Genomic DNA, 13,781 nt, shown 5'->3' with positions numbered 1-13,781 from the left:
CAGATATAATTTGCTCCTTTCAAACTGGACTGTTAACGTTCTAGACTGCACAGCCCCTGACCAGTCTGGTTTTGGTAACTATACAGCTTCTAATTTAATCTGTAAGCTTGGCAACCAGACAGATGTGCTTTTTAGAACTGGCTCCGGAGGAACTTTTTTGCTTACTTTTTTGGTCTCAGCTGAATTCTAGCTAGATGACATGGTCAAATAAGGAATTACATTGACTATTGATAGCTGGCAAGCTGGTCTCTGATGATGTGGTAGATTGATAAAAATGGCTCTGATTCTCTACTCATCCATGTGCCCACCCATTTTGCAGAGTGGCTTTGCAGTTCCACTCCAGCCTTGGCCTTGGCCTTGGCCTTGGGACTGTCCTTGGCCAAGAAAATGTGGTGGTTCCCAGCCTAAATCATGCTGAGAAGAAGCCTGGACTAGTTTGCTGGAGGAGGAGACCAGGTGGAGCAGAGCAACTTACAAAGCCACCTAGTTGACTCAGAGACCAGACATTGGGCCAAGCTGGTTGAGGTCCACAAAATTGTGCTGTTGACCCATAGACATACGAGAAAGAATAAAGGAATCTTGTATTAAGTCACTCTTTTTTTTTTTTTTTTTTTTTTTTCCGGTACGTGGGCCTCTCACTGTTGTGGCCTCTCCCGTTGCGGAGCACAGGCTCCGGACGCGCAGGCTCAGCAGCCATGGCTCACAGGCCTAGCCGCTCCACAGCATGTGGGATCTTCCCGGACAGGGGCACGAACCCGCGTCCCCTGCATCGGCAGGCAGACTCTCAACCACTGCGCCACCAGGGAAGCCCTCTCTTTATTTCTTGACTGTGCCTCAGCTCTCCAACACAAAAAGCCTTTTTGAAACTACCTACCATATGAGGTTCAAAATATGGTATGATTAATATTACATCAAAGATGCTGACGATGTCATGCCTAAGGGCCACCTGACAGGGACATGACCCATCAACAAAGGAAGTAAAGGGTAGGGAGCATGCCTGATTTTCTATACTCCTCAGATCCAGATGTAGAGCTCAGGTTCAACAGTATTGTGATTGGCTAGCAGATACAACTAACAGTTTTGTTAATAGTAACCAACCCAGGCAGGTTTTTGTAGAATTTGGCACTTATACATTTCATGACCCCAGAAACCTGTGTGGAAAGGGTTATCCATAGAAACATTTAGTGGTTTCTTAAAATGTTTGTTCCTGACTTCTATACAGGTATACTTTGATCAAAATGTGAGTCATCAAATCTTTTTGGATAGAGCCTAAGGAAAAATATTTTTTCTCAAATGAAATATTTTTTTCATTTAATAAAATTACTTATAGGACACTAATAAAGATTAATGACAAGATTTCTCATGACACTGGAGTATTAAAATGTGTTATGATTCTCATATTTTCCATGTGTTTAAAACATGTTATACACCTCAAAAACATGTACACGTTATTAAAATATAGCTGGTTTTCTTTAATACCATCATTTCATTGTATCAGAAGGTAATCACTGGATGGTGAATCCTTCACACATCATAGATTTGCTCCCTAATATATGCTCGGGTAGACATTTTCTACATTGTGATGGAGACCTGGGCTATTTGTTTCTACAAAGAAAATGTGAAGCATTTGATTGAGGAATTAGGGTGATATGGAACCTGAGACCACACAAGCATTTCATGTAAAGGGCAAAAAAGCAACGAGTGTTCAGCTAGAAATAAGTTATTTTATTTTAAAACACATACAGATTAATAAATATTATTGGAAAACTTAATAAATAGCATTTTTATTTACATAAGGCAATTACAACATGCTATGACTACTTCTATAAAGCAAAATATAAGCAAGTCTTAGTCATTGACAAATGGGTGTGTGTGCTAATTGGAAGCTTCCCTGATACATTTACATGAAAAAAATTTTATGCAACCAATCAAACATTTTACATTTTTTTATCTAGTCTTCTTCCTCTCTTTCACAATTATATTCCATTTTACAAGACAGTAATAGTTATCATTTAAAAAGGCAAAAACACTCAGGAATGCTACTGGAAAAACAGTACCCTTAAATTTTTCCAAACTGCAAAAACACTGACATGGCAGGGGGGAGCAAATTATTATAGTCTGACAAATAAAAGAAATATTCTGTACTTTTCAATGTGACCCTTTGGCACTAGTGGTTTGGGAGTTCCTGACATTTACCTGGTGTCAGGTAGTTCATGGTCAGGGTTGAGCCGCTTGGAAGCAGGAAGTTCAGCATCATTCATTACAAATTCAACGCAACAGAATCAATCTGGTTCACAAGTCATTGATTCTTCTGCAGAACATAAACCTTTGCAGAATGTCAGAGAAGCTCATCACACCATCAGAATGTGATCTCTCAGTGCAGGTTTTTAAAGTCCTTGCTTAATTTCCATATTTTACAACAGAAAATATAAAACCCTGCCTTTTAAAACAAAAAAAAAAGAAAATTAAAGCTTCATGGAGGCATGCAGACTTTACACCCAGTGCTTCCTTTGCTTACTCAGTGCTCGAAGCTGTGTGTCTACAGCATGGTCCTGAGCAGACAGGATGCATGGTGCATCGCTCCAAAGGAGTCCTGCACATGCGCTCTGGTCTGAGGCTACCAGCACAAACTAAACATGTGAGTGCTCTAACACAGATTTGGAGACCCATCCCACCATTTAGAGGTAGAGAAACTGAGGCACAGAAAGGTTAAGTGACTCACCTATAGTTGCACAATTCAAGGAAAAACAGAGAAAAGAACAAATAAATCCTCCCCGGCTCATGCACTGGGCCCTAGACTATGCTTTTTATCACATTGGGTACATTTGAAATAGATGTTTATTTACATGATCATTGTTCTACTGAATATCAACTTTTCACTAGACAATATGTTTTTGATGTAACACAGAGTTACATTTTCTTAAAATATAATTCTTTGTTGCATTTAATAGCATGTGAGAAATGTGTACGAAAATAAATGAGTAGATATTGGGCCAAATTCTTGTTCCCATTCCTAAAATTCTTAATCTTTTCAAGTATATGATGGAGGTATAAGAATCTGGCCAGATGTGAAAAATCACCTTAAAATTCATCACCAGTTCAACTGTGAGGCGGAAGTGAGGAATACATATAGTTGAGGTATTTTATATGATAAACTGTTTTATGGTGTGACTGGTGTGCAAACTGATCTTTTCTCTTCCTAACTCAAGCTAACAGACCTCTAGCTATGAATATGAGTAAAACATATGAAAAACTAACACAGATATGTCCTTGGGAGGAAGGTCAATGCCAAGGAGTTAATGTTACGTTTTTGGTCCCTGAGAAGGTGGAACACCAAGTTTCCATCTAATCCTGCTTGATAGGTGAACTACTTCGGCGGTGTCAGACACAGTTAAGGACAACTTCTTCAGACCACTGAAGCCAATCAGACAGCCAATGAACAGATCTAAACTAAAGCTTCTTCTCTTTCCAAGTTCCTACTCAGTCCCAGGAAGTCTAAGTCAGGATCAAGTAGGCATCAAAGAAGAGTGATGGGCATAGCTCTGTAAACTGCTCTTCTGGGTTAGTTGAGCAGCTTAGAAACGAGAGGTGTCATCTCCCAACAAGAATTAGGCAGCACGACAGTGGCCTGTGATCAACACCTCAGTCTCCGTGGACTCATCCACGCGTGTAGACAGTGCATCTCGAGCACTTTATGGATGTCTAGAAACTGGCCTCTAGAAGGGAGCGCAGTATTTACAAAGAGCTGAGCAGTCGAGGAAGAAGGAAGGTGAGAGGTGACTGCATACTTCAACAGTGCTCTCTTCTATCAGACGTGAAACCCAAAGAAAAACCCGAAGACCAATCTACTACAGCTGGAATGAACCTCTGGAAATAAAACTGCATAAATCAAATTGGCCTGAGAAGTAGGACTTGAAGGAATATTTCTTATTGCTGAACCAAGAGCAGCAAAGTGTATTTCACTAATTTTCTAATGTGAAAAGACCATAATAACATCTGAGTGATGATTCCCCCTGAAGGTCCAGCCGTGGGCAGTTCTTGCTCCCCATGTGACAGGGAGCAGACTGCCCTTCTCTCCGGATCCTTCTTTGCAGAGTTGGAGCAGTCCTGCAGAACAGCAAAACACCCAGGGTGGTCTTCGTGCTGGGTTTGGGTTAGAATCCTTAATAGGCCCTACACTTGATCACTGAGCAGAACAGGAAGCAATCTTTTTAAATGCAAAGATTCAGATGAGAAAACAAGGCATTGTCCAAGTAAGACAGGAGAGAAATGGCCTATTTAAGTATCCAGAGCAAGCCTGGATATCATATCACAAACATATGATTTTAGAGGAGGCTTGCTTTAATTGAAGATAAAACCCAAAGAATACCATAATAATGAAAATGTTTTATATGTATTTACTTTTGGAAAGACCAATATAAGACCTATCCCCATTCTGGGCCCTACCCTTCAAAGCTTTACTTTTTAAATCTTTTTTTGTAATTCCAAATTATAAAAACATGAATCTGTAAAATAAATACTATAAGTCAGATATTAAACGCTCTATGTTAAACTTGAAAATTAGGCTGTTCGACTGCTGGTCATGTCAATTACTTCCAGGCTAGAGTCACACTTTTGGAATACAATGGATGATATGAACTGTGTTCCACTGGAAGGGAAGTTGTGTAACCTACCAAGGTAATTTGCTGAACAGATGTAAACTTGGGAGAGTCTAACTGTTCTGGGACTTATCACCTTCAAGAGGAGACAAACTATTACTACTTTGAGATTCTATTTTACTCTAAAAAAAATCATAGGGAGATAATCCAGAAAATATCACCTCTAAGTATCTATGGAATAATCATGGATTAACTGTAATCAGGAACATCAATAGATGAATTTAAATAAACTAAGCTTCACATGTAAACTGTAAACAAAAAAATGGTAATTTCCATATGACACATGGACTTTCTCATTATACTTGTATAGCCACATGTATTCTCTGAATATCTCATACTCCTTACCTAGAAATGATTTTTATGCCTAAAAGTATATTTATACTCCTGCATTATACTTTCAGAAAGTTCAGTTCAATAAATTAAGGCCTGCATTCCTAAAAATACTGATGATAAAAAACAAACCTTCATGAGCTGATAAAAAGAGCAATGCATTTTTTGAGCATTTATTAACTATCAGTTACTATAAGATTTTTAAAAATTTTTAAATATTCTTGCTGCTGTTAGTTCGCAGATCACTTGACAACCCATGATCATCACATGTACTTTTAATTCATAAAGGTGTTTTTTTCTCTATGTTAAACTATCCTCATTTAGTTTAGTCTCTTTGTTCAACACTTTAGGGAACTATTCCTTAGGTCTTTAGAAATGTTCTTTTTGTACGAAAAAACACTTTTTTTTTCCTATTGACATTCCTTAGTAATTTTAATTGGGTATTATTTAATTGGGTATCACCAAATCTACCTTACCCAATCCCATCTTTCAACTTGGCATAGCTTCCTATTTAGATAAAACGGTACACATGGGACTTCCCTGGTGGTCCAGTGGTTAAGACTCCAAGCTTCCACTGCAGCGGGCACTGGTTCGATCCCTGGTCAGGGAACTAAGATCCGTCATGCCGCATGGTGCAGGGGTGGGAGAACCACTGCAAATGAAGTACATGATATCGTGATGAATATCTGCATCACTCTGTGCTTTGTTCCCATTTAATACACATGCAAGGTTACTATCGATAGCCAAGTGACCTCTTTGATCCAAATACTGGAATAATTAATGGCTATTTTGCATTTCAGAAGTTTGACTGAGGAATTGTAGGGTGCTCTGCCATCTCAAACAACAGGGAGATGGCTACAAATTGTTTTCATTTTTGCTAGAAATTCTTTTGAAAACTATGTGTGTTCCAGTTTGTAGAATATAGCCTAAACTTAATTGTGTCCTTTAACTTGTTCCTGAATTACAGGGAACTCATATGTGCTATTGAACAGTTACTCTCTCATTTAACAGCCTTATTATCAAGTTAAATAATTTATTTCTTCTTAATGGCCACAATGCTTGCTGAAAGAGAACATGAATATATTTAATATTGGATCCCAGTTACATTAGACTGAATGCAAATAAAATACCTCATGCTACTTAAGTCAATTGTCTTTAATTGAACTATAACTACATGCTGACAGGGTTGATTTACTCCAATGTGCCCTTAGTCTTGACTCTCTTCCAGTGAATGAATATACTATAATTTCTAACTGCTTTGAACATTTATGTTTTGAAGAGTGAAATATTAAAGTATAATCAAGGAGGCTGCATTACTCTAATCTAAGAGAACATACACACAGTAATAGTCAAATTAAGTGAATAGTTCAAGTAATAAAGGCACTGAAATTGATTTGAGCTATTGAAAATCATCCTGCAAATGGAACAGTATATCATTTCCATTCACTCTTCTCTCTCTGTTTGCAATTAAAATGTCTAGGAGTTGGGGGTAGGAGAGTCAACACATCAGAGGATTAAAACCAATTAAATGTATATGCCTCTGATTTGGATCTGACACCTGAATGTTATACATGCTTAATGCAAAATTAAAAAACTACAGACACATTTACTGTAGAGTCAGACTTCAAGACAACAATTTCTCCCATTTCCAAAGTAAGCTTCTAAGTAAGAATATCTGTTCCCCTGCAAAGACTAATCAGAAAAGGCCCATTCTATTTAAATAATGATGACGTGTTTTAAAAGCAAAGAGTATTCATGAAAGCTTCCAGGTTAATGGCAATGAACATAAGATTCCTCTCATCAGAGAGAGATGACACCCAGGCAACCACTGAGCAACTTCAGAGTACAGAAGGCTGGGCCCCCACCCCAGTGCTGAGCAACACATCCTCACTCTCCACCAGCCCATCCATTAATATACAGGCAACTCCAACACCAGCGATTTACGGTCTCTTCTACTTCACGACAAATCAGGACCAGAAGCCACATCCATTTCCTGTTCCTCAAGCCATCCAACCCCCTGTTACATCCTAGTCTGTTTTCATATTAGATTTGTTCATCTCCCCAAGATTGAAGTTGAACTCTTTGAACACCTGTATAAGGACAATCCCAACGGAGACAGTGGTGAACCCGCAGGCCATGCCCAGGAAGTCCACCAAACCCACGTTGCTCCACTCCCGGAAGAGGATGGCCGAGGCCAGCAAGACCAGTGTGGTGAACACAACGTAGTAGATGGCCCCAAACACAGAGGAGTCGAAGCACTCGAGGGCCTTGTTGATGTACCTGAACTGGATGATGATGCTGCAGCCAAGCACGGCCAGGAGCACCAGGCACAGGCAGAGGGCACGCCGACTAGACGGATTGTTGTGGAAGATGTCTTGGGCTGCCAGCCCAATGCCCTTAGTGGAAGGCACGGTGAAACTCCCCAGCAAGGAGCAGATGCTGATGTAGACCATGATGTTGGTGGGCCCGTGGGCTGGCGCGATCCAGAAGATCAGCAGCAGCAGCATGAGCAGCACGATGCACAGATAGCCTACGAACACTGGAAACGAGAGGGCGCACGGTGACCCAGGGGGCGAAGCAGAGCAGCCCTCGCCACGTGCTCCGCCACCTACCCCCCACCCCCGCTGTCACCGGGGCACCCTACCGCTCCGGATGTGCTTTACCACAGCCCCTGAGCTCACTCCACAAAAGTTATTCCCATCATCACTTTCACCATTCAAACATTCATAGCTCCTATATATTACATGTCAGTAAATAAGTCTTCTCTCTATTAGTAACATTTTTATAACAATAAAAGTCTACACAGATGCTTTGAGATTTTTTTTCGGCCACACTGTGCGGCACGCAGAACTTCCCCTACCAGGGATCGAAGCCGTGCCCCGGCAGCAGAAGTGCAGAGCTCCAACCACTGGACTGTCAGGGAAGTCCTGAGAATTTTTTTAAAACCATTTCACAAGATGGTCAACTCAACAAACCCTAGGCAGAGAGTACTCCTACGTGTGGGGTGGGAGAGAAAGAGAGTCACGCGGGGTCTCAAAGGACACACAGGGAAGCTGTAGGGGTGTTTCTGGCTGTTGCAGTTGACTGGGGATGCACACAGTGGGCAGAGGCCAGGGGTCCTGTGATGTGCAGACGGCCCCACACAATGAAAAATCATCCTGTTCTCCTGATGACTTCGGGATGTCATCTTGGACAGGAAAGTGGAAAATATTTATAATAATCAGAGCTAGAACCTGTTTTATGTGTAAAACAGAGTAATTTGGCAAGGACTTAATATACATTGAATTTTTCAGAACTTCAAGAGTTATACTCCATTTCAGAAGATCCCATTGCTGGGAGTTCCCTGGTGGTCTAGTGGTTAGGATTCCGGGCTTTCGCTGGTGGGGCCCAGGTTCAATCTCTGGTCAGGGAACTGAGATCTGGCAGGCCACCTGGCGTAGCCAAAACAAAAAACAAAAAACAAAAAAGAAGATCCCATTGCTGATGGCAAAATCCTTAGTGTCTGAGTCAATAACACAACACCTCCACATCGGTCTGTTTTGCACCTGCCAGATTCACCGCACACACGGTGTGGGGTCTGCTGGCTTTAATATGTCTTCTCCTATAGTTGTACCTGAGCATTCCATTTTATTCCAAAGTACTGTTCTTAGGGCATTATGTTGACTGCTATTATATGTACAAGGAGTTGTATTTTCCATGAACTTCATTTCCAGATTGTAAAGGGGGTGCCAGGCACTGGGCCTGAGGGCTGGGAACAGCCTGGACATGTGTATCAGCAAGCAGGTGGTGGGAGCCCCTCTTCCTCAAGGATAAGAAAAAGACTATGGAGCTCTGCTGCAGGGGAAGATTCAGGAAGATACTACAGCTGAAAGCTGCCTGGGAGCCTGACCTATAAACTGGGCAAGGGGTAGTGGAGGGCAGAGAGCAGCACACGCAAACGTAAAATACTGCCGAAGTGTGGGCTGTGTTTGCAGAAAAATCAGAAGTAGCTTGAACGCAAGTGCGCAGGCTTTATTTCATAAAAAGCAGCTGGGGGGCTTCCCTGGTGGCGCAGTGGTTGAGAGTCTGCCTGCCAATGCAGGGGACACGGGTTCGAGCCATGGTCTGGGAAGATCCCACATGCCACAGAGCAACTGGGCCCGTGAGCCACAACTACTGAGCCTGCGCATCTGGAGCCTGTGCTCCGCAACAAGAGAGGCCGCGACAGTGAGAGGCCCGCGCACCATGATGAAGAGTGGCCCCCGCTTGCCGCAACTAGAGAAAGCCCTCGCACAGAAACGAAGACCCAACACAGGCAAAAATAAATTAATTAATTAATAAAAAAAAGAAGAAGAAGAAGAAAAAGCAGCTGGGCCTGAGTGTGCAGTACTTTGGGTTTTCTCTCATCAGGGGGAAGGGGTGGTGGTGATTGCAGTTATGAAAAAAAAGAAATTATGTCAAAAGTAGATACCAAAAAAAAAAAAAGTACAGGGCTCTGCGGGGGCTCTAAAGATGAATTAAATCAGACCTCGGCTCTCTGAGAGCTTCACTTCAGAGGGAAGCATGGAGGCCTGGACACATGGTGGTCCTGAGAGGAGCAGCCTGGGGTCGATCCCGCAGAATGGGCGCACAGATGCGGGGTGGGGGACAGCGTCCATGCACAAGGTCCAGATCCCAGGAGGCAGCAAAGGGGCCACGGCAGCAGGGCAGCCCCGGGGGGCAGCAGCAGACAGTGGTGAGCAAAGAGGAATCAAGGGCCTGGAGGACAGACCACAGCGGGGCGGAGGGTACAGCTCCAGCCGGGAGAACCGCGCCGGAGGCGGCAAGCTCTCTGGCACCACAGCTCTGAGTTACCTGGGTTGGTCAGCTTCTCCTCCAGCTCGGCCTGAGTGGTCACACTCTCAGATTTCGGGGAGTGGATAATCAGCACGACAGAACCCGCACAGCTTAGTAGACACCCCAACTTGCCCAAGATGTTGAGCTTTTCTTTCAGAAGGTAAGAAGCTAAAATGGACCTTCAATTTTAAAATAAGATATGATTAAATCAAACTATCTGACCGACCTGTTTCTTCTAACTGCAGATGTTATTAAAGCTACATCTTCTTTACCGTCACATTTTATTTTTAAATTAGTTTTTAAGTGTACAAAGATTAGGAATTTATTGAAGTTGCTATTTCAGTACAAATAGGATCTTCATGCCAATTCCATGCAGAGCCAGTACATAATGATACTAGTAACTCATACCACTCTATTATTTCAGTAGATATGAAATATACCAGGGTAGAAAACTAAGTTTTATGATTGATCAAAAATAAAAATATTGCCTCCATATTTTTAAAAGTACACAGTCCAAAAAAACTATGTTAAGTAGGAAAGCAGGATATGAAAATCGTTAAAATAATTACAAGTAATTCATGATCAGAACACTTAGGTTAAAATAAATTAAGTGAGAAAATGCACAAATAAGAAAAAATCAAAAGGCTAATAGTAATTGAATTATGGTACAAGGAGTATGGGTGATTACTTTTCTCTTCTCTAATATGGAAACTTTTAAAATGTGGTCACATTACTTATTTAATGCAAGAAAAAAAGCATTCCTCATAAAACATCTGTAATCTTAAGACTGGTACGGGGAGGGCACACCAGACCCAGATACCAATATATATATATACAGGACTATTTCCATTCATCCTCATTTCACAGATAAGGAAACCAAACCTCAGAAAAGATCAGCACTGAAACCAAGGCCACAAAGCTAACAAAAGGTGAAGCCACGGAGAGGTCAAAGCTTCCATCTTTCCCTTACAGCGCTTTGTGTCCCTGGCCCTGGATAGCCTGGTCCCCAAGGAGACCCATCAGTGTAGCTGGGAAAATAAGCAACATCCCTGAAAGAAACCATACAGGATATAATAATACAGAACTGGATGTTAAACTGGGGGGCTCCACACAGCTGCACGGAGAGGTGGCAACAAAGGAGTGGGCGGCTCCGAGAATAAGAGGTGGGCTGGAGTCAGCCAGGAACAACGGGTGGGCCTATGCCGGGGGAGAGGGCTGCCACGAATATGGAAGAAAGGGGCAGGGTAATCCCGCACTGCGAGGCCAACTCACCTCTTATTGCACTCTTGGTCTTATACCAGAGTATAAGTATAAGACCAAGTACTCTTGGTCTTATACCAGAGTATAAGTATAATTATATACAATTATATAATTATATACTTATAATTATATACTTATATAAAGTATATATACTTATATATTATTATATTATATACTTATATAAAGTATACAATTATATACTTATATATAAGTATAACTTATACCAGAGTATAAGTATAAATTAAACAGCCCTGCTATAAAACAGTGCGTAACAGAAAACTTGAGGGATGCTAAGGCCAATAGATCAGGAAACAACTGCGATTGAAAAAGACAGTTTATTGCTCACGGTCTCCGAGCTGAGGGCCGTAGCGTCCTACGCAGGACGGCACAGGGAAGCGCTAGCGTTGGTCAGGAGGCGCTGGCGGGTTGCGGAGGGCTGTAGCAAGAGCCTTCACTTCACTGTGGTCTCCGGGGGAAGGGGTGTGTAAGGCAGTGCAAGCAGTTTAGCACTGGCCAGAGGGAAGAGCTCAGTGGCGCTTGGGCACGGGCTGTCCCTAGCTGTCTATGACTTGGTCCTGGGGGATCAGCGCAGGTGGGTAGTGGGCAGGAGTGTGAGAGTCCAAAAAAGGAGGTGGTTGGGATGTGAGCTCTGGATCGGTTGGTTTAGATTTGAAACGCATGCCTGAGCAGGAGAACTCCTCCCGAGGAGAAAGGTGCACGTGCCAGCGGACACGTGAGCCAAGGCAAGGTGACTCAGGACCGGACTGTCCAGGACGAGGCATGTGCGGCACAGGCATGCAGGGCAGATGTTAGGGCATCCAGTTTAGAGACGCTAGACACATGGTCAATAGAGTGCCATGTCATTTAAGGACACACCAGATAAAGATGTGGGCAACCGCTTACCTCCTGAGTATGTTCCTCATGGAGAACTAGTCCTTGCCTCCCCTCTGTGGCTGAGAATGGATGACCCCAGGGCGGCTGGAATAAGGGCCATCTATCTAACAGGCTTCCCCAGCAGGAAATCCACCAGCTGTCTAGGCTCAAAACCTTTCTCCTCTCACTTTTCCTGGGCTGCAGTAACTAAAGCCTGCTACCTTCTGATCTGAGATTAAACAAAAATCATATAAAATCTCTTTGACTTAAATCAGGAGTCCACAGACTATGGCTGAAGGCCCAATCCAGCCCTTCACCTGTTTCTGTGAATAACATCTTACTGGAGCACAGCCGTGTCCACACAGTTAGTCTGGTCTCTGGCTACTTTCCACTATGATGGTAGAGGCGAGTAGCTGCAACAGAGGCCACATGGCCCATAAAGCCTAAAATATTTACCATCTGGCCCTTTACAGAAAAAGGTGGCCACCCCCTAAGTTAAATGATCTACAGAACTAATCGCACATCTATCTGGAGAGTTGGCCTGAGGCGGAGGCACAAGTTACATGTCGGCATCAGGGCCACGACAGCACAGAGGAAGGAGCAGCATCCTCACTGGAGGGGTTGGGGGTACAGCAGAGGTGGGAGGGTGGGGTGAGAAGCAGCGTGATAAAAGGCAATGGAAAGAGGGGGAAAGAAATTTAATGCCAAGAGAGAGTCAATAGACTATCTTAATAAACTTATAGTAATAGTAAACAAACAAAAAATGCGCTGTAGAATTGACAGCAAGGTCTTGAAGAGAAATTTGTATACCCAAGTTCATAGCAGCGTGATGCACAATAGCTAAACTGTGGAGGCAACTCCAGTGTCCACTGACAGATGAAGAAGGAAACAGTACACAAGGAGTGCACAAGGGTTCCCTTTTCTCCACACCCTTGCCAACACTTATCTCTTGTTTATTTTTTATGACAGCCATTCTAACAGGTATGAGGTGATATCTCATTGTGGTTTTGATATGAATTTCCCCCATGACTAATGATGTTGTGCGTCTTTTCATGTACCTATTGGGCACCTGTATGTCTTCTTTGGAAAAACATTTCTTCAGTTCCTCTGCCCATGTTTTAATCAGATTGTGATTTTTTTTGCTATTGAGTTGTAAGATTTTTTTATATAATTTGGAGATTAACCCCTTACCAGATCTATGATTTGTACATATTTTTTCTCATCCTATAAATGGTCCTTGTATTTTGTTGATGGTTTCCATTGCTGTGCAGAAGGTTTTTATTGATTTTTTAAAAGATTTTTTTTTTTATTTTAAAGTCTTTATTGAATTTGCTACAATATTACTTCTGTTTTATGTTTTGGTTTTTTGGCTGTGAGGTATGTGGGACCCTAGCTTCCTAACCAGGGATTGAACCCACACTTTCTGCATTGGAAGGTAAAGTCTTAACCACTGGACCACCAGGGAAGTCCCTGTGTAGAAGCTTTTTGGTCTGATGTAGTCCCACTTATTTATTTTTGCATTTGTTGTCTTTGTTTTTGATGTCAGATCAAAAAAATTGCCAAGACCAATATCAAAGAGCTTACTCGTTATGTTTATCCTCTAGGAGTTTTATAGTTTCAGGTCTTTTTTTTTTTTTTGCGGTACGCAGGCCTCTCATTGTTGTGGCCTCTCCCGTCGCGGAGCACAGGCTCCGGACGCGCAGGCTCAGCGGCCATGGCTCACGGGCCCAGCCGCTCCGCGGCATGTAGGATCTTCCCGGACCGGGGCACGAACCCGTGTTCCCTGCATCGGCAGGCAGACTCTCAACCGTTGCGCCACCAGGGAAGCCCTAGTTTCAGGTCTTA

The 13,781-nt window shown here is 42.6% G+C and overlaps 1 protein-coding gene across 3 annotated transcripts in view; it reads right to left on the bottom strand.

Annotated features, from left to right (window-relative positions):
- Nucleotides 1-1,704: 1,704 nt before the first annotated feature.
- The window catches only part of NIPA1 (NIPA magnesium transporter 1), a 41,300-nt gene continuing 29,223 nt past the window's right edge, over nt 1,705-13,781 (bottom strand). For 2 of the 3 annotated variants that reach the window (XM_060017028.1, XM_060017030.1), the window contains 2 exons: nt 9,822-9,982; nt 5,538-7,527 (listed from right to left, as the gene is read on the bottom strand). In XM_060017028.1, the coding sequence (XP_059873011.1) occupies nt 7,016-7,527; nt 9,822-9,982 (673 nt within the window). In that variant the 3' untranslated portion in view covers nt 5,538-7,015. Of the gene's footprint in view, nt 7,528-9,821; nt 9,983-13,781 lie in introns of all 3 variants that reach the window. The other variant, XM_060017029.1, reaches the window with a different exon arrangement.

The sequence above is a fragment of the Delphinus delphis genome, chromosome 7 (assembly GCF_949987515.2).
Source record: "Delphinus delphis chromosome 7, mDelDel1.2, whole genome shotgun sequence".
Lineage (NCBI taxonomy): Eukaryota > Metazoa > Chordata > Mammalia > Artiodactyla > Delphinidae > Delphinus > Delphinus delphis.
The sequence above is the reverse complement of the archived record's forward strand: the minus strand, read 5'-3'. Positions and strand labels throughout refer to the sequence as shown.